Below are 27,970 nucleotides of genomic sequence, written 5' to 3' on the forward strand. Positions count from 1 at the left end.
ATGTGACATGAAAATATTAATGCTGATTTGTACAAAGAAAATAATAATCTCCCACCCCACCACTGTAAACTGATTTAGATAAATTTATTATTACAGTGAGTACTTATAAAAGCAAAGACTTTGGAACCATCCTGAAAAGCAGAAAGTGGAAATTTCCTTGATCTTTGCCCCTAGAGGAAAGCTCTGGCATATTGGGATGGTTCTTCAGGAGTTTTTCATAGAATATACCAATATTTTACATAATTACTTATTAACATATAATTTGTATAAACGCATAATGTATTGTCTACATTTTCACGCTGCGGAGCAACATTATGCACGGTATAAGATTCACCTAATTAAGCGTAGGTAATTAAGATTATAATTACGGGGCAAGGCTTTAAAGCCCACGGGAGCCCGACCGCAGTCAGCCTCGCCCCTCCCTGCCGGCTCTGTTCCTGGCCTCGCCCCTCCCAGCTTCGCCGGTCCCGCCCCTCCCCGCTCCTCCCCGCCCCGCGCCGCGAGGGCACCTGGGAAGAGGCGGAGAACAATATGGCGGATGGCGAGGAGCCGTAAGTACCGGGGCTCTGCAGACGCGCCGGGCTGGGCTGGGTTGTGAGAGAGCGCGGCGGTGGGCGGTTGCCGCCGTCACCCGGGGTCCCCCCACCCCCCCGCCCCGTCCCCTCGCCCCCCTCCCCTCGCGGCGCCCAGTGTGTAGCGCGATGCTGACCCTTCTTTTATTCTCTCTTTTAGGGAGAAGAAAAGAAGGAGAATAGAGGAGCTGCTGGCTGAGAAGTTAGTGCTGCCGGGAGGCCGGGGCCCTCTCCGGGGACCCCCGCCTCCCCCCACCCCAGGCCTAGGGGACCAGCCGCAGCGGGCCCGGGGGGCTGGGAGGGGGACACCCGGAGCGCAGGCCGCGCGGCCTCATTCCCCGATCCCCGTCCCGTAGCCCCGGAGGCCTGGCGGGCCGCTCCCGGTCTCTGCCCGGTGCGGGCGTCGGGGCCAGGCTGCACTGCCCCAGCTCCTGCAGGGGCCCTCCGGGGTGCCTGACGTAAAGGTCTTGAGGAGGGACCCTTGTGCACTCCTCTTCCTCCATCCCAAATTGTCAGAGCCGTGACCCTGTGAAAAGGCAATCTACCTTAAACGCACAGGAAAAGGACACAAGACCGTTTTGTGGCCTTTTGCAAACACTGAGACAGTAGTACTAATTGCAAACTTTTAATGATAACTCTACATGTCAGATATTGTACTAAGCACTCCAGTCATTTTGGCAAAATAATTGGCTCTTAAAAGAGGTTATTGACCTCAAACAGCCTATTTTTCGCTTTTACTACACTCCCTATTTCTTATCAGATGCTTAATTCTATGCTGGTGAGACAGATTTAATCGAAGTGTTTTCTAACCTGGCTAGCACCACATAATTTACTCCCCTCCCTGCCTGGGTAGGGAAAAATACTCTTGCATTGGTTATGGTGAGTTTGTAATTTCCGTGCCAATTCCCAGTAGCAGTGCTTTGATCTTTATGTGTGTCCCTCAGACAGTTGAATTTCAGCTGCAAGAGGACTGGGATGACAAACTTAATTTCACATTCTTTCCTGCCTTTTATTTCCCTCCGCCTTTTACATGAAATCACAGTTAAACATTGCTTACCATATCCCATGTACTGTACTTATGTGTAATCTATGTGATTATCTCTATCCTCATGGCCGAAAGAAGTAGCTATGAACGGCCTACAGATGAGGTTTGTGGCTATTAAGTAATCTGCTCAAGGTCACAGTGCTGTTAGTTGTGGAACCCAACACAACTCTGACATCAAAACCTGTGGTTTTTATCGCTAGGCAATACTTCTTGGTCCGTTTTGTAAAAATTGGATATTACTAATATATTTGACGGTAGAAACTGTGGGGTTATAGGAAATTAGAAAATTAAAAATAATCACAACCAAACGTGAATCTTACACTAAGTATAAAATAGATGCATTTTGTAGAGGATTCCCACCTTATTCTGTTGTATGTTCTAAAAGGTTTCTAGATGCCTATCTGTGGCGTACTTGTAACCTAAAAACTCTGTGTTTAGTGGTAAGAAAAGCCGTCTCACAGTATTAAGAGGTTCTTTAAAAAATTAGGACCTCTGCCAGGTTCAGTGGCTCACTCCTTTAATCCCAGCACTTTGGGAGGCCGAGGTGGACGGATTACTTGAGCTCAGGAGTTTCAGACCAGCCTGGGCAACATGGCGAAACCTGTCTCTACTAAAAATACAAAAATTAGCTGGGTGTGGTGGCATGTACCTGTAGGCCCAGCTGCTTGGGAGGCTGAGGCAGGAGAATCACTTGAGCCCAGGAGGGCAAGGCTGCAGTGAGCTGCAATCACACCACTGCACTCCAGCCTGGGCAACACAGTGAGACTCTGTCTCAAAAAAAAAAAAAAAGAATAAGAAAAAATAGCCTCTATTTCTGCAAAAAGTGTGTGAAAATTCCTGTCATCAAAATAATTTTTAGATTACACCTTTGGAAAGGATACATAAATATTAAATTTGCATCAGACACATAAGTATCAGAATTCTGAAAGTGTGACTTTTTTTCTCTGTTGTATCTCTTATTTCCTAATGTAAGTGTGTTAAAACAACAGATTGAGGAAGCTTGCAGTGATTTTTTCTGTAAATACCAAATGTAGAGAAGTCAATTTCTCACATAATAGACCAGTATCCTAAATTGAACCTTGGATTGCTTTAGGAAACCAAAAACATGTAGACTGATTGTTTCATCCATTGGGTGAAATAAAAATAGAAACGTGCAGTTCTTAACTTTAAATGAATTGTATAATAGGCAAGAAAAAATTTCAAAGCATAAACATAATCACGTTGAATATTTCCCTTTTTATTTGAGCAGGTCTGGTGTGGTTACCTTTTCATTTGGGGATACCATAATAGTTGTAGGTGTGGTTTTTTTCATACTGATCTTTGCAGCTGAATTTACTGTGTTCTGTGCAGAATGGCTGTTGATGGTGGGTGTGGGGACACTGGAGACTGGGAAGGTCGCTGGAACCATGTAAAGAAGTTCCTCGAGCGATCTGGACCCTTCACACACCCTGATTTCGAACCGAGCACTGAAGTGAGAAACGTTTATTTTTAAATAACTGCTCTAATAGTTTTATGTTTCAAAACTAATAGAATGCTTCTTTTTTAATTTGCTCTTACAATGAAAATACTAATAAAATTGTTCTGTGAAACTAAATTTTTCTTAAAATATGAAATTGAATATTAACAACTGATTTTGTTTGAATGACTATTTGAGTCTTCACATTTCTCATGTAATGTAAGTTGAAAATTTTTGTGAGAAAAATAACTTCATGACCTCATGTACAAATTTAAAATTCCAGTTTAAAATGCTTTCTGAAACATAACTCCCCTTTTGTAGTGCTACTGTGAGAAATTAATTTTGATAGGAATATAGGTGTGCTTATTTAAATTTTGAAATTTAGTTGGAATGAACATGTTAGCTTTGAGTATAATTAATTGCATGTTAAGAATTATGTAAGTACTAAATAATAGAGGCCTAGAATTTTGGACTGATAGTGTCTGATTTAAGGCAAGTGTTCAATTATATGTGACTTTTTTTTATTACAGGGTAGGGAAAAGTAGAGCACATCTTTATGTCCTTTTTGTATTTATAAAAAGATAATATTTTGAAATAGAGATACTGTGTTACTCCTATAAATTAACGTGCAGACTCTTGGTTTGGCCCAGTGTCTCATGTGAATAACTTTCTCCTTTGATGCTGGGCAGAATTGAAAGCATTAAAAAGAAAAAAAAAAAACAAAAAATTGAAAGTATTAATTCTGTCTTTCTTTGGATAACACACCATATTTTCTTGTACTTCTAAATTTTTTTTTTGGCCTGATAATTTAAGATGGTGACTTCTGTTAAATGATTGGGTTTCTGCTGATAAGGAATTTTCTAAGAGTTTTAGGTGTTTTCGTGTTATCTCATGTTTTGTGAGTTTTGCTCACTTTATTCAAAAGGAGATGTTGGCCAGGTAAGGTGGCTCACGCCTGTAATCCCAGCACTTTGGGAGGCCAAGGCGGGAGGATCACTTGAGCCCAAGAGTTCCAGACCACCCTGGGCAACATAGAGAGAACCCATCTATAAAAAAAAAAAAAAAAATTAGCTGGGCATGATGATATATGTCTTTGGTTTCAGCTACTCAGGAGGTTGAGGTGGGAGGATTGCTTGACTGCACCTGGAGGTGGAGGCTACAGGGAGCTTTGATCATGCCATTGCACTCCAGCCTGGGTGACACAGTGAGACCGTCTCAAAAAGGAAAAAAAAAAGCAGCTGTTACTCTTCCCCCCTCCACCCACCCCACGTGGAGTTTCGCTTTTGTTGCCAAGGCTGGAATGCAATGGTGCGATCTCGGCTCATGGTAACCTCCGCCTCCCAGGATCAAGTGATTCTCCTGCCTCAGCCTCCTGAGTAGCTGGGATTACAGGCGCCTGCCACCACACCTGGCTAATTTTTTATGTTTTTAGTAGAGACAGGGTTTCACCATGTTGGTCAGGCTGGTCTTGCCTGACCTCAGGTGATCCGCCCACCTCGGCCTCCCAAAGTGCTGAGATTACAGGTGTGAGTCACAGTACCCAGCCCTGTTACTCTTTTTACCTTACTGTTTTAGTCCTTTAAACACCTTAGGCAGTGCTTGATCCTCTGCTTTTTAAATTTTTAAGCTTTTATATTTTTAGGAAGTTAACTGAATTTGATATTCTCTATCCCTTTTCAAAAATTAAAAAACAAATTAGAGATAGTTTTCCTGTAATTTCATACAATAAAAGGCAATTTAAAAACATTAATGGCCGGATGCGGTGGCTCATGCCTGTAATCCAAGAAACTTTGGGAGGCCTAGGCGGGTGGATCACTTGAGGTCAGGAGTTTGAGGCCAGTCTGGCCAACATGGTGAAACCCCGTCTCTACTAAAAATGAAAAATTAGCCAGGCGTGGTAGTGCACACCTATAATCCCAGCTACTGAAGAAGCTGAGGCAGGAGAATCACCTGAATCTGGGAGGCAGAGGTTGCAGTGAGCCGAGATCCCATCACTCACTCCAGCCTGTGTGACAAGAGCAAGACTCCGTCTCAAAAAAAAAAAAAAGAAAAATTAACATTGAAACTTCCTGAAATCATTAGAGTTTTAGAATTCCTGGTTCGATAGAATTCATAAATTTCAAATAATTGATCAGATACAAAGTCTGCTCTTTATGCCAGTTGCATTTCTTCATGGAAACATCAGAAACTATTTTAAAGTTTGTTGCTTTATTTATGGTCCTTGCGGTTATCACCCAGCTTTTAATATGCCTTTCCATTCTTTACAGTCTCTCCAGTTCTTGTTAGATACATGTAAAGTTCTAGTCATTGGAGCTGGCGGCTTAGGATGTGAGCTCCTGAAAAATCTGGTAATATATATACATATATATATAAATATATATTTTTTTCTTCTTTGTGATAAGTAAACCTTACTTATCTGTCATACTAGGAAATTTCTTGTGATTCTTAACCTTTTCTCTTGAGCCTTTGTTAGATAAGTTTAGCATGCCAAATTCCAAACAGTAATTAAAATGATAAAACTTAGGAACTTTTTAAATTCCAAAGCTCTCAGCTATAAAGTTATTGATAAAATTTCATACTTCAATTTTCTTCTCTGATCTTTAACAAACAAATTTTGGTGCTTCCTCTGGCAAAACGCTCCTAACTTCAATGAAGTAAATAACAAAACTGGTAATTCATATTTTAATGTATAGTTTCAAATAATTTATTATTTGTTTTGCTTCCCCAAATAACCCAGCGAGGTGGGTAAGACGTTAGCCCATTTTATATAGAGGGAGACATTGAGGTTTAGAGATGTTGACTGACTTGCTGAAGTTTTTCTGGATTGTAGCGATGTGCCTGGAATTGAATCCAGGTCATCAGTTCTTAGTTAAGTGTTCTTTTTCAGTGAACCATTAGGTCATTTTATGACCTAATAAGACGATTTTGGACACCTAAGTTTTGGGAAAGCTAAACCTTTACTGAACTTATTTCCATATATTTAGAAATAAGTTAAGTATATAATTTGATTTAATTAATTGGTTTCCTTGACTTTTTCTAATCGCAAAGTAACTTTTTATAAATTTTAATGAGTTTATGTAACACAAATGAGTAGAGGCAGAATTGGTTTAGAGTTGTATGCTAGGCTTCTCATTGCTGTGTAGAAAGGTGGAAATGCTGGAATAGACTCTTTAGAAAATAAAGCAGGTCACAGCCAGATGGAGGACCCAGATAATTAGCCAAGGGGGTTAAAGTTCTAATATAAACATAGCCACATTAATTTTGTTAAGAAACACTAATGTCACTTGAGTGAAGTTGTAAAAACTTAAATATACTTCACTGTATTTAATGCCTTGCTGGGTTCTGTGGGGATTATATGTCATCATGGTCTCTGTCTTCAATGAATCTGAAGTTTCACTGGGGAGATAAATCTCACATGAAATAAATAGCAGTATGCATGATGTACTCTGTGGTGGGATGCCAAAATGAGAGTACCGTATCAAACATAAATACTCTGGCAGTGTGAGAACCAAAGACTTATAGAAGGAAAGGGTTTATGGAGGATGGGCACTGGTTTTTGTTAGGTATTATAAATGTACAAGTTTCCTAAAGCTTATTAAATTTTGAAGCCATTATTTGCAAATGTGACATTTACTAATTTTAAGTGTAAAATAATTGAAGATTAGATCTGAAGATTAGTCACTAAGCAACTTTAAGGAGCGGCCCTGTTCTTTATTGCATTACAGTAATCTTTTACACAAAAGAAGAAAACTAAGGGTTTTCAATTTTACTCCTTGTTTTGCTTATTTAATTCACTGTAAGTCCCCTAAAGGCTCATTCTAACAAAAAAGAATATGATACTAGGCTGGGCACAGTGGCTCACGCCTGTAATCCCAGCACTTTGGGAGGCCGAGACAGGCGGATCACAAGGTCAGGAAATCGAGACCATCCTGGCTAACACAGTGAAACCCCGTCTCTACTAAAAAATACAAAAAACAAAAAATTAGCCGGGCGTGGTGGCAGGTGCCTGTAGTCCCAGCTACTCAGGAGGCTGAGGCGAGAGAACGGCGTGAACCCAGGAGGCAGAGCTTGCAGTGAGCCGAGATCACGCCACTGCACTCCAGCCTGGACAACAGAGCGAGACTCCGTCTCAAAAAAAAAAAAAAAGATATTAGTATTACTGGTTGAGCAAATATTTATTGAGCCTCCACCCCATATGCCAAGCACCACTTTAGATGCTGAAGATACAGCATTAAAAGAGAGATGTTTGTGTTGGTGGGACTCACATTTTAGTTGAATGAAAAAGTGAGTATATAGTATGTCAAATGGTGTGAAGGGAAAAGGTTTACAAAAAGGTGCTATTGAGTACAAAGGTCAGCAAATGAGCCATACAGATATCTGTAGGAAGAATATTCTAGTTAGAGAGAATAACACGTTCAAAGCTGTGAAGTGGAGCACTCCTGTTTGTTCAAGGACTGCAAGGAGGCTATCATCGCTAGAGCAGAAGTGGGTTGGCGGAGCATTTTTGGAGACTATATCAGACAGATAATGGGAGATGGAGGGGCTTGGAGTGGATATCACAAAAGACTTTGGAGGTTGCTGTAAGTGCTCTGGCATTTACTCTGAGTCATGAAGTCATTGGAGAGATTTATGCAATGAGAGACTTGATTGGCTTTTCACCTAGGTTACTGAGGCTGATGCATTGAGAATAGACTAAGGGAAGAACAGGGAGGAGGAAGAAACAGAGAGACTAATTGATTATCGTAGTCCTCTAGACAAGAGACAACGTGACTTGGAACAGGATGGTAGCATTGGAGGTGGTGACAGGTGGTCAGATTATGGATATATTTTGAAGATGGAATCAACACGATTAGCTGATGGATTGGTGGTGTGCTGTGAGAGAAAGAGAGGAATCAAGGATGATACAACAAGGTTTTTGCTCTGGGGGTGGGCACCTGGAAAGATGGAGTTACTGCAATGAGGAAGATCTGGAAAAGAACAGATGTGGTTGTTGTGGTGAGCAAGGGTGATCAAGTTTGGTTTTGGAAACTGTTAAGTCTGAGATGTCTGCTAGATGGTCTATATCTTATAAGATCGTCTGAGATCACCAGAACAAAGCACAAGGCTGCTCCGAATTCTGGCCAGTAAAGTAGGAAGAAAACTGAATGAACTGGAAACCAATTTTTAAAAAGTGTTCAAATTCTCATAAGTGTGGTGACCAACTGAAGAACATATTTTAGGGTGGAGGAAGTGACCCACCCAGCCTAATACCTCAGAAAGGTAAGGTCAGATAGACTGAGAATTGGTCATTGGAGTTAGCAACACGGAGGTTATTGGTGACCTTGACAAGTACAGTTTCTGTGGAGTTTGAGAACAGTCAGGACTTTGAAAGCGCAAATATGGATAAGTCTTGAAGATCTCTTGGTATAAAGGGGGACAGAAAAATGAGGAAATTATTGTCAAGTTATTTGATCACCTAAGTAAACTGACCAAGACCAGAAAAGTTAGTTATTGAGACTTATTTTTTTCAGTTTTTTGCATCTGCTGGTAAATTTGAATGTGGTTGTAGTGTTTAGAATGCATGGCATTATTTTTGAACCCTAACAGGTTTTTTGTTTTTTGCCTTTCCCTACTTTTTGAATTGCTTGCTCTTGACTCAGTATCTTTTAAGATACTCCTTTTACATATACAGTCTACCTATGTGTGTGTTTTTATAATATATGTCTTATAATAGTTACCATTTCTGAATCGTGGCATGCTTAATATTAAGTAAACTAAGATAAAGCTTGTAAGAATTGCTTTTAACAATATTTTGAAAAAATAATAGCAAGCATAGTAAAATTAAAGTATCCATCAATAGCAGCAAAGCAACAAATTTTAGAAGTATGTTTATGGAATTATATATATATGTGTAAAATAGTTTTAATCTGTAGAAATTTTGAGTTGGTCTCTTTTGGTTATAGGTTATTTGAAACTGAGTGATTGTACACTTTTGACCTGTTCAAGAACTCTGACTTTTATATACCTTGCAAGACTCTCTTTCAGTCATCGAATACAAATTACACAGAGTTTATTACTGAGAATTTGTAGACTTAAGACTACATTGAAAACAAATATTACATTTTTAAATGTGAGGAAACGTCTGCTTAATTGGATTGTTTTTATTCCCACAGGCCTTGTCTGGTTTTAGACAGATTCATGTTATAGATATGGACACTATAGATGTTTCCAATCTAAATAGGCAGTTTTTATTTAGGTAAGTTTTAATATCTTAGTGGTTTTCTTTTTTTAAGCTCTGGTAATCATTTGAACTTGTACATTGCAGTTTAATAATTTTTAAAAATGACTTGAGAGGATAATACTAATTTTATTTTGAAAAACGAAACTACCACTCCCATTTCAGGTAAAGTTTTGTAAGAAAATTTCGGGCATCTTGGTGATAGTAGTTATGTAAACAAATACATGTTTTTGTTTTTTCGAAGAAGTCTCCTTCCAAAGGTTTATGTGATTTTTGGGAATATCCTCAGGTTAACTGTGCTCTGCAGAAAGGAAAGAACAGTAGCTCTTCCTCCAGTTGATGTCAGAAGAGAATACTCGCTGGAGTATTAGGCCCTAGTGAGAGATTGGCAGGGATTTGTGAGCCAAGGTTTGAATGGTGACTGGAGCCATAAAGTTGGGAAAGAGTTTGAGCTTTTCCTACAAGGGGAAAGAAAATGGAAAGTCGAGGAGAGAAAAACCGGAACCAATTGCAATGGAACAAAGAGGGATGGTTACCTTAGGCATGTATGGAATACAGAGAACATCAAGGAGTGATTTGTTGAAGATGAGTTTAAGAACAGAAGTAGACGCCAGGCATGGTGGCTTACGCCTGTAATCCCAAAACTGGGAGGCTGAGGTGAGAAGATTGCTTGAGCCCAAGAGATCCAGAGCAGCCTGGGCAACAAAGCGAGACTTTGTCTCTACAAAAAAATTAAAAAATTAGGCCGGGCGGGTGGTCCGGGTCAGGAGATCGAAACCACGGTGAAACCCGTTGTATAAAAAAAAAAATTAGCCGGGCGTGGTGGTGGCACCTGTAGTCCCAGCTCTCGGAGGCTGGACAGGAATGGCGGAGGAGAGCTTGCAGGAGGGATGCACTCCAGCCTGGCAAGGGAGATCGTCTTTTTTGTGGTTTGACTGGTCCCCCTGAGGAGGAGGATCGTTTGGAGGTCTGGAGCCAGTGAACCATGTTCATGCCCCTGTACTCCAGCCTGGGCAACAGAGCGAGACCCTGTCTCAAAAACAAAAACAAAAAACCCTGAAAAACAAAAACTGAAGTAGGCCATGTATCCAGACATGAAGAAACGTTCATTCATGAATTTAGTATGTAATATTGAGGGGTTTGAGTAGCTTAGGTAAAAGTGTGTATTTGTTAGTCAAAGATACACAGAGATAAGGACTTTTTTTCTCTCTGTCTAGTTAGTAAGTTTGCATCTGTTACTGACAGTGCTCAAATTGTTCTGGGTATATAGGATAATGTTGAGCTAGCAAAAAAGGTAACATTAAATTTTTGGATAGGCATAAAACCCCTACATTATCTTTGTGGAAGATCTTAATGGGACTGAAGTATGGATTAAGATAAGTTAATGAAGTATTGTAATTGCAGTGTGACCTTTATGTTTAACTTTTAAGCTTTATTTTTTGTTTATTTTGAAATTTCCCTTCTCTATAGCAAAGTTTGTGGGCTCTGTCCAGCTTGTCAAATTTTGAGTTGTGAATGCTCTGAAAAAGATACCACTGAATTGATTTGTTATTGATACAGGCCATGTATTTGTGGCTAAAATGGTTGAAGATGGTAATGATATGTAGCAAGTACTTCTAAACTATCCATATTATTCCATTTAATCTCAACAACTTCTGGGTAGATTCTTATGTTCAAGGTTAAATAATTTGGGCAGAGTGTCCTGCAAGGATGATGTGTGTGAAAGGCCATTTTATTGAGGTGGAGCAATCTGATTGCTTCATCCTGGAATGCTAAATTAACAAACAGTTCCCAGAAACCGTCTAGGAGTTCTTTTGTTTGAGATCTGCTGTAAAAACACGTAGAATATACTACTTAAAATAATCCTAGAAGTCTACTTTATCCCTTTTACATACCTAAAGATCTTTCTGTGTGCGGAGCCATTGAATGCAATACTGAAATTAAGTTCTTTGATTTATAACAGGGCCTTTTTTATGTAAGTTAGTACAAAGTGAAGATAAAACATTTACCAAAAGTTTTGAATCAAAAAAGAACAGTGCTTTGTTGGAGAGAAGAAAAATTGGCCTGGCATGGTGGCTCATGCCTGTAATCACAGTACATTGGGAGGCTAAGGTGGGCGGATCACTTGAGGTCAGAAGTTCGAGACCAGGCTGGCCAACATGGTGAAACCCTGTGTGTACTAAAAATACAAAAATTAGCCAGGCGTGGTGACTCATGCCCGTAGTCCCAGCTATGCTCTGGAGGCGAAGACAGGAGAATTGCTTGAATCTGGGAGGCAGAGGTTACAGTGAGCTGAGATTTGTGCCACTGCACTCCAGCCTTGGTGACAAAAAAAAAAAAAAAATTTTTTTTTCTGTCTCAAAAAAAAAGAGAAAAATTGATGTGCTAAAGTGTTTTTCTTTGAAATTTCAGATTTTTTTCTAATAAGGACACGATTTATTATTTGCATTTATTTTAAAAGTATTTACTGTGTGCTAGATATGAAGGAATATGAAGAGAGTTAGAACATGGTCACTTTCATCCAAATAATAGTCTAGTGGGTATGATAGACGTGTATATAACAAATATGTTATGAAAAAAGTAATAATGTTCTTATTATATACATGGAGTGGTTTCTCTGAGGAGAATATGGAAATATTAGATAAGAAAATACCATTTGTATAGAACTTAGAGGAGGAAATTCATATCCTTTCCTATCTATATGTGTGGTTATTATTTAAGAGTGACCTTTTGAGGCTTTATATATTCAGCTTCTTTGATGTAATAGTAACATTTGCAATTTTAGCTGACACTTTTGGAATTATTCTTTCTTTAAAAACATGGTGCCGGGCGTGGTGGCTCACGCCTGTAATCCCAGCACTTTGGGAGGCGGAGGCGGGCAGATCACCTGAGGTCAGGAGTTCAAGACCAGCCTGACCAACATGGCAAAACCCTGTCTCTACTAAAAATACAAAAACTAGCTGGTCGTGGTGGTGGGCACCTGTAATCTCAGCTACCCGGAGGCTGAGGCATGAGAATTGCTTGAACCTGGGAGGCGGAGGTTGCAGTGAGCCGAGATCGCACCACTGCACTCTAGCCCGGGTGACAGAGTGAGACTCCGTCTCACAAAGAAAAAAGAAAAAAACATGGTTACAGCTTCTTTTCTTTTTTTTTTTTTTTCATTGTATATAGGGTCCAGTGAGATTTTTTTTTTCTTTTTTTTTCGTGCAGCTTCTTAGGGGACACAAAATTTGCTGCTTAATCAGCACACACAGGAAGAAGGGGATAAATGAAGGTTCTTGCATCCCAAGGATGAATCTTACTGTGTATATTTCAGCCAGGACCTGCGGAGTAACATCATAAGGTTCTGAGCTCTAAGAGTGGGATAATTTTTTTTTTTTTTTTTTTTTTTTTTTTTTTTGAGACGGAGTCTCGCTCTGTTGCCCAGGCTGGATTGACCTCGTGATCCGCCTGCCTCAGCCTCCCAAAGTGCTGGGATTACAAGCGTGAGCCACCGTGCCCTGCAAGAGTGGGATAATTTTTTACAGTGGAAAGTGGCCAGGAATCATGGCATTATTATGCTTTATCTGGGAGGAAGAACACTGTTCAGATTTTCCCTTAATTAAAGCAATACTTAATTAGACTTATGTTAATTTGGACCATTAGCAAGGGTTGACATTTAAGGTTAAATGACCATTTACCAAAAGTTATTACTGAAATCAAAATACTTAGGCAAAAATATTCCTTCTAAATTTCCTATAAGTAAACTTACTGTGAATTTACTTTTATGTTTGAAAATAAGTTATGTAGATCATATAGATTTATAATATGAATTATAATTTAAATATTTTTCCTGTAGGCCCAAAGATATTGGAAGACCTAAGGCTGAAGTTGCTGCAGAATTTCTAAATGACAGAGTTCCTAATTGCAATGTAGTTCCGTATCCTTTTGACAAGAAAATTACTTAATTTTTAAAAGCTTCTTTCCTTTATTATAAGAGATATTTAACAGAGAATACAGATAAGCAAGAGGGAAAAAAAAAATCAGCAGTAGTAACTTTATTACTGAGATAACTGCTGGTCACATTTTGCTATCTATTCTTCCAGTCTTTTCTGTATGGTTATATAAATATTTTTTTGGCCCTGATTTTTAACTTAAGTTTATAAAGTCTGTTTTATCATCTACTTTATTTTGCATTATTGCCCTTAATTTCAGTATCAATTACATATCTCCTTTACTAGAGTGTAAATTCCTAGGCTGGATCCAATTAATCTTTGTTTCCTTGTAGTAGCAGACAGAGTAGACAGTCAATATAGTATTAGCCAAATGGAAGGTACATCACAGTAAATTTATTTTTACAAGAAATATGTTTTTAAAAAGGAGTATTTACACTGTAGTTTGAATTTAGATCTGGAGACCTTTTGGCATTTTATAGAAAGTCAGAAGATGTGATTTCTGTGTAGAAAGTCCCACAGAATACAAAATCAACATACCAGTGAACTTGTGAAAACTTACGTAAAATACAATGCCATTTACAACTGCTTACAAAGATAAATACTTAGATGTAAACTACAAGACCAGTATGAGATTTATATAGTGAAAAACTACAAAATGTTGGTTAAAGAAATCAAAGAAAATCTAAATAAAAGGAGAGATAGTCCATCTTCAAAGATTGGAAGATTAAATATAGTAAAGATGTCATTTCTCCCTAAATTTGTGTACATATATACCATAGTTTCTATTAAAATCCCAGCAAAATTGTCGATACAGACGATCTTCTTCTAAAATTTATATAGAAAAGCAAAGGAATACCTACTACAATTCTGAAAAAAAAAAAAGTGGGAGGAATCACTATCCAAATTTTAGACTTATATGGCTATAGTAATCCATACTCAGTGGTGTTACCAGAGGGATATATAGATGACTAGAACAGAATAGGGAAGCCAGAAATAGCCCCATATAAGTATGGCCGATTTGTTTTTGATAAAGGTGCAAAATAGTTCAATGGAAGAAGCATAGTCTTCAACAAATCGTACTGGAGCAATTTCATATCCGTTGTTAAAAGATGAATTTTGGCCTAAACATACAAAATTAACTCAAAATGGATTATAGGTGTAAATATAAAATATAAAATCAGCCAGGCGTGGTGGCTCATGCCTGTAATCCCAGCACTTTGGGAGGCCGAGGTGGATGGATCCCTTGAGGTCAGGAGTTCGAGACCAGCCTGGCCAACATGGTGAAACCCCGTCTCTATTAAGAATACAAAAATTAGCCAGGCACAGTGGCGTGTGCCTGTAATCCCAGCTACTCAGGAGGCTGAGGTGGGAGAATCGCTTGACCCTGGGAGGCTGAGGTTGCAGTGAGCTGAAATTGCGCCACTGCACCCCAGCCTGGGCGACAAAGCGAGGCTCCATCTAAAAAAAAAATAATAATAATAAAATAAAAATAAAAAACATAAAACGATAAAACTTTAGGGTTTGGTGGAGAGTGCTTAGGCTATGTTAATAGCAAGACCTGTAAAAGGTGGGGCATGGTGGTGCAGATCACTGAGGAAGCAGTGAGCTTTTATCATACCACTACAGAGTCCTGGCTGCTTGGGAGGCTAAGGTGGGAAGATTGCTTGAGACTAGGAGTTTGAGGCTATAGTAGGCTGTGGTCATACTGTGAATAGCCAGTGCATTCCAGCCTGGGCAATGTAGTGAGACATCATCTCTAAAAAATTAAAATAATTTTTTGTAAAAGCATGAGCCATAAAAGGAAAAAATTGATACACTGAACTTCATCAAAATTAAAAACTTGCTCTGTGAAAGACCCTCTTAAAGGGGTGAAGAAAAGCCACAGACTGGAGACAATACTGGTAAAGCATCTGACAGAGGACTCATAGCTAGAATATATAATGAACTCTAAAAACTCAACAGTAAAACAAAAAAAAATTCAATTAGAAAATAGACAAAAGATAGGAAGAGATATTTTACTAAAAAGGATGACAAAAAGCACATGAAAAGATGTTTCACATCAAGCTAAGACCACCATGAGCGATACTGTTACACAGCTATTAGGCAAAAAAAGCCAGTCTCAAAAGGTCATATACTGCATGATTCTATTTATATAATATTCTTGAAATTACAGAATTATAGAGATGGCTGAGTGTGGTGGTTCAGGCCTGTAATTCCAGCGCTTTGGGAGGCTGCGGCGGGAGGATCACTTGAGCCTGGTTGTTTGAGACCAGCCTAGGCAATAAATGAGACCCTATTTCTGTAAAAACTAGAAACATTACCTAGGCATGGTGGCACATGCCTGTAGTCCCAGCTACTTGGGAGGCTGAGGCAGGAAGATCAGTTAAGTCCAGGATGTGGAGGCTGCAGAGAGATCTTTATTGTGGTAGAATAGTTATATGTGTTGCCTGGGGTGGTGGTTACACAAACCTATGTGTGTTTAAATGACAGAATTATAAACACACATTGTACCAATGTTCTGTTCATGGTTTTGGTACTGTACTATAGTAAGATGTAACTGGGAAAGGTGCACGGTACCTACCTATACTATCTGTGCAACTTACTGTGAATCTATATTATTTCAAAATAAAGAGCTTAAAAATGCAAATACAGGCCCCTGTAGGGAAAAAGGAAGAATTGAGTTGGTGGGGGTGGGTTGGTTAGTGGGGGGACACTCAGTTTGTCTATCCCCATTATGTGGGTCTGGGAAACTGGGTATTTTCTAGAAATCCAGATTAGATTTCTTATTTTGGCTCTTGGTTCCCTGATTGTCATTCCTCCACTGTTTGCTCTGTTTCTTTTTTGACCTCTTTCTAGCTGTAGCTTCGGTCTCCTGCTTGCCTAGCATTCAAAGGGAATAGAGGTCTGAATGGCTGAGGGCTAGAATGGAAATTATTGTTCATAGCTTTATGTGTAGGCAAGAATTAAAAATCTAGAGGAAGCATGTATTGTCCCTTTTTTCTCTGTATTGCTTTTAAAAAATTTATAGTGGACTATTTATCTTAACTTTAGAGAAGTAGCATAATTTATAAATTATTAAACAATTGCTCCATTCATTAGAAAAATTAAAACAAGTTTTTGCACACATGTGCTATTAAAACATTAAGTGCTATATTGACTCACCTACAATCAATTTTGAATGGGGTTTCGTTTTTAGCCTCCAGGGATGGGAAGACTGGCAATAGGGTTTGGTAGGGTAACTTGAAAACTGAGTTAAATTAGAAAGGTAGAAAAAATTTGTACTTTGTCTCCTCCCCACAAAAAATAAAAACAGTGAAATCTTTACCAACAGAAAAAGCTGTCGAAATTTTCTGTATGTTAAAAAAATGAGCTTCGCAGTAACTCTTAAAATCACCTAGCAAAATAGGAACTATAATGTGCATCTTTCCTTCACTAAAACATTTATTGCATCTCTTCTTGATGCTGATGATTGAGGACACACATTCTGCTTTCCTGGGGCTTATGGTTTTATATAAAAACCAAAGCAAAGTAGAAAGTATACCTCCTACCAAGGGCATAAATATAATGATACAGGGGTTCAGGAATGAGAAAAAGTAAGTAGTTAGGGGAGGAATGGCAGAAAAGTTTTGTCAGAAAGGAGAGTTGTGTTCATTTAGTCAGATTTCTTGAATTCCACTGATGTGAACATTGATTACTTACTTCTTGTTTTAAATATACACAGAGTGTGTTCCTTATGGCATTGTCAAATTCATTTTAGAAATTGAAACAGCTGCTTAAGTTCCTTTACTTGTATTCAGACATTTCAACAAGATTCAAGATTTTAACGACACTTTCTATCGACGTAAGTTTTTTACTTGAAATTAAATGCCTACTAGATTCTTAGAATTTTTTAATTGGTAACTATTCGAATATTGCTAGCTATTTGAAGGCTATTTCTTCACTTGCTTTCCTCTCTCAGTGTTGGCTTTTCAGTAATGTTGCTGATAGACTGAAAAGAGAATGCTAGTTTTAGCTGACATGACCAGTTACAATTTTCTCTGCTGACCTGAATGAGAATTCACTCAAGGAATAGGAGCTCTGAGAACGTATATGGGATTACAGTAAAAAGTGCTTGTGGTTTTTTTGTTTGTTTCTTAGAAAGTGCAAATTGTTTTCTGCAAGTGCTTTTTTTTTTTACTAGTAAACTTTATTTTTTAGGGCAGTTTTATGTTCACAACAAATTTGAACAGAAAATTTTTGAAAACATGGGTTCTCATAGAGCTTCCTGTTCCCACAAACACACAACCTTCCTAATCAACATCCTGCACCAGAGTGGCACATTTGTTGCAATTGATGAATCTACATCGAAAGATCATCATGCAACTACATATTTAAAAACTAAAGTTGCTTTTTTTTTTTTTTGTAGAATTTCATATTATTGTATGTGGACTGGACTCTATCATCGCCAGAAGATGGATAAATGGCATGCTGGTAAAGACTTTAGTGTTGTTATAGTTCTCTGAAGTTCTTGCTGCTGTGCTTCACATCCTCAAAATTAGAATTGATACCATATTTTTGAAAAATGAGAGTTTAATTTTGAATTAAGTATATTTACTCCATTGTTTATTGCCAGTCATTGGTTTTCAGGTGAAGACACAAATTGTTATCATGATCCCTTGATTTGATACATTGGTATTCAATAGCACAACCGACTCATAGGATTACTTGAAAGCATACTTCTTCTTTTGAATTCTTATCCCCTTCCCCTTTAAAGCCCTTCAAATTGTTTTCCTAGATATCTCTTCTGAATTATGAAGATGGTGTCTTAGATCCAAGCTCCATTGTCCCTTTGATAGATGGGGGAACAGAAGGTTTTAAAGGAAACGCCCGGGTGATTCTGCCTGGAATGACTGCTTGTATCGAATGCACGCTGGAACTTTATCCCCCACAGGTAATCAAAAAAGCATCTGCATTCCGTTCATAGTATCTTGGCATGGAATTAGGGATTAATTATTAAGTCTAGTTAATATGTAGAATTTTTAATTAGAGGTAGCTGTATTTTAAAAATTACACTAAGAAGATAAAATATGAAATTTTGCTCTATTTGAGGAAAGATATGAACCGAGTACATTGTTTTGATACTATTCTGCTTTCATACTTTATTTGTATTTTTTATTTGGGGAGTAGGTATCAAGTATAATTACAAAGCTGTATATTGATGTCAAGCTGTAATCTATGTGGTTTTCACCTGTATTTATTTCAGGGAAATAAAGATACCAGGGATGAGAATGATCTTTCCAAGGATGGGGCTTTTTGATTTACATACCCACTTTGAAGAACACTTGAAATTTTGAATAATAAATGTAAACAGTTTTATGAATATTCACTTGGGATTCACTTAACTCTGAACTTGCTTTTGTTTTGGTTTGTTTTATACTTAAATATTAGGTAAACATAACAAGGTGTTCATATTTGAGAATCTGTTCAGTATTTTTCTTCTCATAGTCCAATAAAGCTTAAATTTTATATACCTTGTAAATGTAGGGCAAACCTGTCTTTATGGGCAGGTCAACCTAAGTGAAGTGACTCAGATAATCTATATTACAGTTTGAGAGGCATTTTTAATGGTATACAATATTTTGAGTTGAAACAAATTGTATGAAATTGTTAAGAACTAGATCATAACTGGAAGTTGCATTTTAAAATAATTCATTTAAAATTCACTAAAAAGGACAAACTGTGGTTTTAGGTTAATTTTCCCATGTGCACCATTGCATCTATGCCCAGGCTACCAGAACACTGTATTGAGTATGTAAGGATGTTGCAGTGGCCTAAGGAGCAGCCTTTCGGAGGTAATAAACCCAATTTAATAATCTAGAATTACATAAAATACGTATTTTTTCTATATTATTCCTTTGGATAATTTCATTAAAAACATATTGTTTTGTTATTACATATTCCTGTCTTCTCTCTCTGTCTCTCCCTTTTTTTTAAACAGAAGGGGTTCCATTAGATGGAGATGATCCTGAACATATACAATGGATTTTCCAAAAATCCCTAGAGAGAGCATCACAATATAATATTAGGGGTGTTACTTACAGACTCACTCAAGGTAAGTCAGCAGATTGTCATGAATTATGATGTTGGGATGACTTAGGGCTGGGATGCTTTCAGGAGAATAATTGGTAAGTGAGTTTAGACAAGTACCATCCACTTGAAGTTCAGTAAAGGTACCATGTAATTCATACTACTTATTAGCTAGGGGGAATTTAATAAAATTATTGAATCTTACTTACTGAGGCTGTAAGTCATCCAAGTCAAACGGTCCACTTTATCTTCCACTGAATTCATCATCTCTTAGAGACAGTCTATTTCACATTTGGTCAGGACTGTTAGACAAATATTCTATATATTGAAGAGAAATTGTCTTCAGGCCGGCTGCGGTGGCTCGTACCTGCAATCCTAGCACTTTGGGAGGCCGAGGCAGGTGGATCACCTGAGGTCAGGAGTTCGAGACCAGTCTGACCAGCATGGCAAAACCCCATCTCTACTAAAAATACAAAATTAGCTGGGTGTGGTGGCGCATGCCTGTAATCCCAGCTACTCAGGAAGCTGAGGCAGGAGAATCACTTGAACCCAGGAGGCTGAGGTTGCAGTGAGCCTGAGATTGCGTCATTGCTTTCCAGCCTGGGCAACAAGAGCAAAACTTCGTCTCAAAATAGAAATTGTCTTCAGTTTGGTCTGACTGTTGTCCCAGTACCGTATACAATCTAATTCCCTTTTAAGTAATAGCTTTTAACGTATTGAGGACAGTGATCACATCCTTTGCAAATTTTTATCAGTGCCATAAACCTCCCTAGTTAGTTCCTTTAACCCTGTATTAGTTCATTTTGCTTTGCTATAAAGGAATATCTGAGACTGGGTAATTTATTCAGGAAAGAGGTTTATTTGGCTCATGGTTGTGCAGGCTGTGTGAGCATGGCACCAGCATCTGCTTGGCTTCTGGTGAGACCTCAGGAAGCTTTTACCCATGGCGAAAGCTAAGGGGGATGGCAAGTCACGTCATATGACAAGAGAAGGAGCAAGAGAGAGAGGAGGAAATACCAGGCTTCTTTTAACAACCAGCTCTTGCGTGAACTTAATATGGCAGGGAGGGCACCAAGCCATGCATGTGGGATCTGGCCTAACGGTCCAAACACCTCCCACTAGGCCCCACCTCCAACACTGGGGGTCACATTTCAGTATGAGATTTGGAGGGGACAGATATCCAAACTATATCCAACCCTTTGATATGTTGTACAGCTTCAGGTTCTCCTGTTGTTTTTCTGTAACCATATTCCAGCTATCCATATTGGTTAACTGGAATATAGTTAGAGAAAACAACCTTTCCTGATTATTCAGGCCAACATGCAGCATTATGGGACTGGTCTTACTTTAGATAATAGACTTCTGATAACTGATGCAGTCTTAAAGGAGAACAGGTATTTATGTTATTGTTGTTTGTTGGTTGTTTACATTGATGCTATACTTTCGATTCTTTGATTTTACTGGCCACTGAAAGCTGGATGTTTTGTCGACATATGCAATTGCTAAGCCACATCTGCCTATTATAAACTTGGCAGTTTGGGGAGTGTCTTTTTTTTTTTTTCTTAATATCCAAGTATAGGTCCTTAGAAATGTATTCTTAAAATTCAACCTGTTTTTCTCTCTTTTTATGTATTCTGCCAACTTACCTGGTGTTTCTAGCTTCATTTCACCTGTTTTGATAATTATATCCTTTATTTCTTTTTCAAATAATTGATTAAAATTTTTAATAAGACTGAAGTGTCTGAGAACAGACATCTGAATCATACTTCTGGCCAGGCCCTTTTAGGTTTATCTCATTCTGTTCATCAGACCTTCTTGGGTACTTTGTATTTCTTTATCTTGTTCGCAAGGATGTCATGAAAAACCTTTCCAGATCCTCTACTGAATCCTAGGTATACTATCTTTTGCATTTTCTTGAGTTACTAAGTTAGTCGTAGTAGCCAAATGAGGCTACTCCAACATGATTTGTCTAGTAACCAGTCATGCTCAATCGTAGTGATCAATGTTTCCAATCTAGTTACAGTTTCCTTTTTTAGAATTTTGCCCAAGATCATTACCAGGTTCACCAGAATGAGATTTGTCTTCTTTTTGAAAATCTGTCATTTCTATCCTGTTGATTATTTCCTTTTATTTACTGATCTAGTGACGTCATTTTAAAATTCCATTTATACTTACTCCTTGTTGCCCTCTGCGTTCTCCCTACACTGACCTGCTTTGTGTTCCTTGAACACACCAAGTATTTTTGTACGTTAGAGCTTTAATACTCCCGAGTTCCTATGCCGGGGATGCTGTTTCCTTGGATCCCCTCAGGCTGGCTCCTCATCTCTTGGGTGTCTGCTTAATCAGTTTTCCTAATCATTCAACCTAAAATGACTTCTGAGCCATTCACCATTCTATTTTTTTGGTAATTGCTCAGAACTGATTAATGGTAGCCTCATTCTCCTATGCAAAGAATGTTTCACACTTACACTATCTTACATCCTTGCCCCAGGACCAGGACCATTGCTATTGCTGTTTATGAACAGCTTTTTCCTCAGGTCATTGCATGGCTGGGTCTTTCTCATGGCTTAGGTTTCAGCTCAAGTTGTCACCTCTCCAAGGAGGCCTTCCCTGACCATTCTGTCTAATGGACTGCATCCATCATTCTCACTCTAACACGTACCTCATTTTCTTCATAGAACTCTTCAGTATCTCAGGTGTTCCAAGTATTTACTTTTGTGTTATCTCCCCTATCAAAACGAAATCACTATACCAGCAGATACTTTTTTTCACTGCTACTATGCGCAACACCTAGAACAGTGTCTGGAGCATGTGTTACACATATTTGCTAATTGTTAGAATTAACAAATGAATTCAGTGTGTTCTAATCAGGAACTGTAAGCTCCTCGTTTTAATATGTAGTGTCATCCATGCTTCTTTACCCTTTACCAGGACTTGGTGTGTACTTTCTAGCCTGATGAATGAGGGCCTCAACAAGGAGTACAGAAGGAGAATTGGAAGTGACGTTGCACAAGCCAGTGGTTCTATCTCTTCTGTGATTTTTCCCCTTGTTCTCAGTATAACAGAAAGTTGCCTTTCTACCCACTCTAGCTTTTTTTGGTCGAAGGGCAGGGGTATGGGTGGCAGGGGTTGGAGAAAGAGGGGAGTCCTTAGCATTTCGGCAATGTTCTTACTGGGCGGTGTCTCTTACACTCTTCACTGTTGGTGACTGTCACTTCCTCCTTTCAGTACATCCTGCTACATGTGGTTCACTGGAGAGCTTCCAGTTTAACCATCATGCAGTTTATCTCTTTTTAAATTTCCTCTTCTCCAAAACTATAGATAATCATATGGTCACAGTCAACTTTTTAAAAAAGCTTTCTTTCATGTCTTCTTAGCTACTTGCTGTTTTTCCTTAAGTTTTTGAAACCTGCCTATACTTGGAGTCTTGGGAACACATCTTGTAGTGTTTCCTCACACTCTGAGATAAAATGGCTACTTTTTCTTGAAGTTTTTGTCTTCTAAAATGAACAATTCAAATATAGTTGTAAAATGGAGTATTTATTTTATACTTTTAAAAAATGGTTTAAGGTGGGGCTTTGTTTATTCCTAATATGTGAATAATACTGATGTGAAAAATGTGAGTACCAGCACTTAGGGAGGCCGAGGCGGGCGGATCACGAGGTCAGGAGATCGAGACCATCGTGGCTAACATGGTGAAACCCCGTCTCTACTAAAAATACAAAAAATCAGCTGGGCGTGGCGGCGGGCGCCTGTAGTCCCACCTACTTGGGAGGCTGAGGCAAGAGAATGGCATGAACCCGGGAGACGGAGCTTGCAGTGAGCCGAGATCAGATTGCGCCACTGCACTCCAGCCTGGGCAACAGAGCGAGACTCTATCTCAAAAAAAAAAAAAAAAAAAAAAAGTGGGGTTGAAGTAGAGAACTCATTTAATAGTTTGTGTAGCCTCGGTTGTAGAGTAAAAGATAATAAAGGGCAGCTTTTCTTTTTTCGTGAATGTTTGTGAATCAAGTGACTGAAGCTATTACAGGAATAATTAGATAACACTTATTCTTCATGGTGTATCAGTTAATATCTGTGTTCATATGCCAACCCCACCTCTTGCTAAGTATATAGCTGTGGATAAATTATTAAATTTCTATCAGTCTCACTTTTCGTATGTTTAAAATCAGGGTAATTAACATGAAGATGTTATGAAAATTAAATAATATCTTATTTAGTCTTTACATTGTGCCTGGAACGTAATAAATACTCTAAATTGTCAACTATTATGATGTTACTGTTTCACCTTTCTATAGTACTTTCTTGAGAGAGTTTTCTTTGCTACTGTAGCTTAAGATTCTGAATTTACTACAAAATGATAGGGATGTGAAAGATTGTTTCATGGTTAAATTTATTTTCTGGCTTGAAAGTCTGAAAAATCAAGTTTTAGAAAATGGTATTTAATAATCATGCCTTCTAATTTAAGAGAACTCTTTTATTTTAAAGAAATGACCATATTTTAATTGATATATTTTTTCAGGGGTAGTAAAAAGAATCATTCCTGCAGTAGCTTCCACAAATGCAGTCATTGCAGGTGAGGAAAAAAAGGCCATCACTTAGTTTATTTTGCTTCCTTTAGTTTTTGACATTGCTGCTGCTTTTTTATGTTGTAGGAATTTGATATCTTCTTGGATGGGTTGTGTAACTAAGCTGTCGAAAAAGAACCAGCTATTAGACTTTGCATATTTTTTGTCTTACATTATGTCTTAAGTTCTCTGCAGTAAAGAGACATTTTAGTTCCATTTGAAGCAGGGCGTTTATTAATCTGATAAACAAGAAAAACATGTAGTGTTACTCTATTACATGAATCACACAAAACAAATACAAAATCTGTTACTTTCTCGGTTTTTAAAAATTGGAATATATATTTTTTAACGAAGAGCCAATGTAAATTTGTCTGTTCTGATTTATAACTGACTTTTAACATGCCTAATTTCCATTGAGTTAAAGCACCTGTATTTTCTCCCCCCTTCAGCTGTGTGTGCCACTGAGGTTTTTAAAATAGCCACAAGGTAATAGGTTTCATTTTTAATATGCATGTAAATTTATGTTTTGACTTGGTTCAATTATATAAAGATGGACATTTTTTCATTACAGTGCATACATTCCCTTGAATAATTACTTGGTGTTCAATGATGTAGATGGGCTGTATACATACACATTTGAAGCAGAAAGAAAGGTTAGTAGTATTAAGAAGACATTTTTGATCACGCATATTTTGATTTTTAAATATTATTGGTTAGAAATTTGAACAAAGTCACCCATACATTTTCTAACTTCCAGAATTCTACTTATTATATATCTTTTGCTTTATAGCCTGAACTAACTCTCAGGCAAAGTAATTTAAAAGAAACGGTCGGCTGGGTGCGGTGGCTCACGCTTGTAATCCCAGCACTTTGGGAGGCCGAGGCAGGCGGATCACGAGGTCAGGAGATCGAGACCACGGTGAAACCCTGTCTCTACTAAAAATACAAAAAATTAGCTGGGCGTGGTGGCGGACGCCTGTAGTCCCAGCTGCTCGGAGAGGCTGAGGCAGGAGAATGGCGTGAACCCGGGAGGCGGAGCTTGCAGTGAGCCGAGATTGTGCCACTGCACTCCAGCCTGGGTGACAGAGCGAGACTCCTTCTCAAAAAAAAACAAAAAAAAGAAATGGTCTATTATGAAAAGCAGGCTTTAAAGCATAAAAAAATTTTTATAGGAAATATGCATGATTATAAAACAACCTGATTTTTATTTTATTGTTCATAAAGAGACTAGTATTGGTGCATGTGCTGCTGTAATTTGTTGTGTATTATGTGTGTAGGAAAACTGCCCAGCTTGTAGCCAGCTTCCTCAAAATATTCAGTTTTCCCCATCAGCTAAACTACAGGAGGTTTTGGATTATCTAACCAATAGTGCTTCTCTGTAAGTATTGTAGATTTTTGTTATGTTGTAAAAATCATTTTTGTGATGTTTGAAACCTTAAAAAAATTATCTTTTGATAAAAATGATGTTTGATACTTCTCTCTCATCATAATCTTTAGGCAAATGAAATCTCCAGCCATCACAGCCACCCTAGAGGGAAAAAATAGAACACTTTACTTACAGGTTATCAATGTGTATTTTTAATTTTTTTCAGAAAATTATATCAAGTTTTATTTTACTTTAATGTGTCTTACGTTAAAATAATTCTGTTTTCTAGTCGGTAACCTCTATTGAAGAACGAACAAGGCCAAATCTCTCCAAAACATTGAAAGGTATTTTAAATAAGGGTATTTACTATTGATTTTCTTCCTTTTCTCTCTTTTTGGTGAAAGTAATCAGTGCTTGTTCTAGATTTCCTCTTAATGCCTTGTATATGGTCAGGTAATAATTACTTACAACTTCAGACATATTAATAGAATTAATTGTTCTTTTAGTAGAATATTTTAAAATCTCTAAGAAATCAAATATTACTTTGATTAAAGAGGATTGAATTTTGATGTTTTTCTAGACCATAATACTCTATAGTTTGTTTACGTGTGTATTATCCTTTCTGTTGAGATTTTTTTTGCTTGTATTAATTATATTTTTTCTGTTTTAGAATTGGGGCTCGTTGATGGACAAGAACTGGCGGTTGCTGATGTCACCACCCCACAGACTGTACTATTCAAACTTCATTTTACTTCTTAAGGAAAATCTCCACATAATAGAAAGCTCATGGAAATAATATACTTTGTGGATGCTAAGAAGTTTAATTGATGTCATTTTTAGCAATAGTGTTGCCGCGATTTGTCTTTTTTTATATAATGAACCACTCTTTTTTAACTTTGTAACTTTCCCTTGAAGACAGAATTTTGGTGTTGGTGCTTGTAAGCATTTTCATTAATAATATGAGAAATGATACCTGGAGAGAGAGATTATGAGCAAATGTATTGCTTCTTTTAGAGGAGGAGGCATACACCCTCTTTGGTGTGAATTTTGTTATTATGGTCAAAGAATGCATTCCTAGTTTTCATTTGAGCACCCAAATACACAAAAGATGTCCCTTTAAAGAAAATAAAGAATTAAGTTTTAAATAACATTAAATTTTACAATCTGACATCTGGAGTATATTGAACATAGGCTATTTCTTGATGTAATAACTCATTTAATTGTGGCCATCCAAATGAATATTATTGCAGAATTTATCTTGTCCGTAATAATTTGTAAATGGTGTTATAGCTGAATACGTGTGCATGAAAATGGGCAATATTTTCATCTGTTTACTTGTAGTGCCATAGAGGCCAATATGCACAATATTAACTAATGCCAAGACATGGCTGTTTAAAAAATTTAATGTTCAAACAGTTATCACTGATGCTTTTGCACTATTTATTAATAAAATCATATATTGTGTACTTCTTTCACTGAAGTTTTTAAAAGTACCTTAAAGGTAATCAGTAGTTCCATGGTAATATAGGAGTAATTTTTAAATGTGTAGCAGAATTATATCAAATTTTTATTGCACTTAAATTAATACTTTTGCTACAGCAATTTCTGTAGTAAAAATTTACTGGTTTAATTTAACTTGCTGTATCAATATAATTTTTTTTTTTTTTTTGAGACAAGAGTTTTGCTGTTGTTGCCCAGGCTGGAGTGCGATGGTGCAACCTCAGCTCACTGCAACCTCTGCCTCCCCGGTTCAGGCAATTCTCCTGCCTCAGCCTCCTGAGTAACTGGGATTACAGGCACCTGCCACCACGCACGGCTAATTTTTTGTATCTTTAGTAGGGATGGGGTTTCACCACGTTGGCCAGGCTGGTCTCGAACTCCTGACCTCAGGGGATCCACCCCCCTCGGTTTCCCAAAGTGCTGGGATTACAGGCATGAGCCACCATGCCTGACCATGTTTTTGTTTCTTTTAAGTGAATAAAACTTCAAACAAAATTAAGTACAAATACTAAAAAAATAGGTGCTAGTATTTTAATATGAGAACATGTATGTGTTCTCATTCTTTGTTTTTGACTTAGATATGGCAGTTTTCTGTTCAAATGTTTTTTGGTTACTTATGTGTCACTGAATTAAGTTTTCAGTAATCTTTCTAGCTACATATTGACAAATAAGTTTTATTATAAAACCATACGGAATAAATTTATATGCTCTACCTGAAAAGTTACAGATGTAGCTGACAATTTTCAAAGTGAAGGAACTAAAATTTAGCACCATATAGATGCTGTAATAATTCTCAAAGTAGCATTGTAAGAAGGTGACTCTCTCCATCTGAGAGCTGAATAAATAGTTTTAGATGGTTTAGGTAGGTCATTTAGCCAAAGCTGTACAATTAGAAGTCTTAGAACTGTAACTGTACAGCTAATTTCAACCCGAATCTGCCCCAAATCTCCTCTGCAGACTACTTAGCTGTTTGAAAGTACTTGAGTTACTTAGTACTACTTGTGTACATGACTAAATTGTTAGTTTTAACATGCAAATTTTTATTGTAGTTAGATAAAATTATTGGAAGATGATTATAACTTCTTAAGGGGTTCAATCTGATTTTTTAAAAGAAAATTCTTTTTTGCAGAGTTCCTTGCAGTGGGGTAAAATATTCAAATATGGGAGGCAGGCATATAAGGTAAATAATCACAGCAGGGAGGGTGTAATGAGTGATAGGGGTCTGTGGCAAACTGGAGTGAGTGA

At 37.8% G+C, this 27,970-nt stretch overlaps 1 protein-coding gene across 2 annotated transcripts; it reads left to right on the plus strand.

The window, feature by feature from the left end:
• Positions 1-482: 482 nt before the first annotated feature.
• On the plus strand, positions 483-26,691 carry UBA3 (ubiquitin like modifier activating enzyme 3). 2 transcript variants are annotated; one of them, XM_030801684.1, is made up of 18 exons: positions 483-551; positions 733-774; positions 2,968-3,088; positions 5,341-5,421; positions 9,226-9,308; positions 13,129-13,209; positions 17,023-17,066; positions 17,631-17,695; positions 18,000-18,155; positions 18,954-19,056; positions 19,203-19,316; positions 23,814-23,867; positions 24,309-24,345; positions 24,431-24,512; positions 25,137-25,237; positions 25,357-25,420; positions 25,515-25,569; positions 25,896-26,691. In XM_030801684.1, exons 1-18 carry the CDS (start codon positions 532-534, stop codon positions 25,982-25,984), a joined length of 1,392 nt encoding a protein of 463 aa, XP_030657544.1. In that variant the 5' UTR covers positions 483-531; the 3' UTR covers positions 25,985-26,691. The 2 variants fall into 2 exon arrangements, with proteins under 2 accessions (XP_030657544.1, XP_030657545.1); XM_030801685.1 differs by lacking the exon at positions 733-774 and having other exon boundaries at positions 505-551; positions 25,896-26,375.
• The last annotated feature ends 1,279 nt before the right edge of the window (positions 26,692-27,970 follow it).

This window comes from Nomascus leucogenys, chromosome 21 (genome assembly GCF_006542625.1).
Source record: "Nomascus leucogenys isolate Asia chromosome 21, Asia_NLE_v1, whole genome shotgun sequence".
Taxonomy (NCBI): domain Eukaryota; kingdom Metazoa; phylum Chordata; class Mammalia; order Primates; family Hylobatidae; genus Nomascus; species Nomascus leucogenys.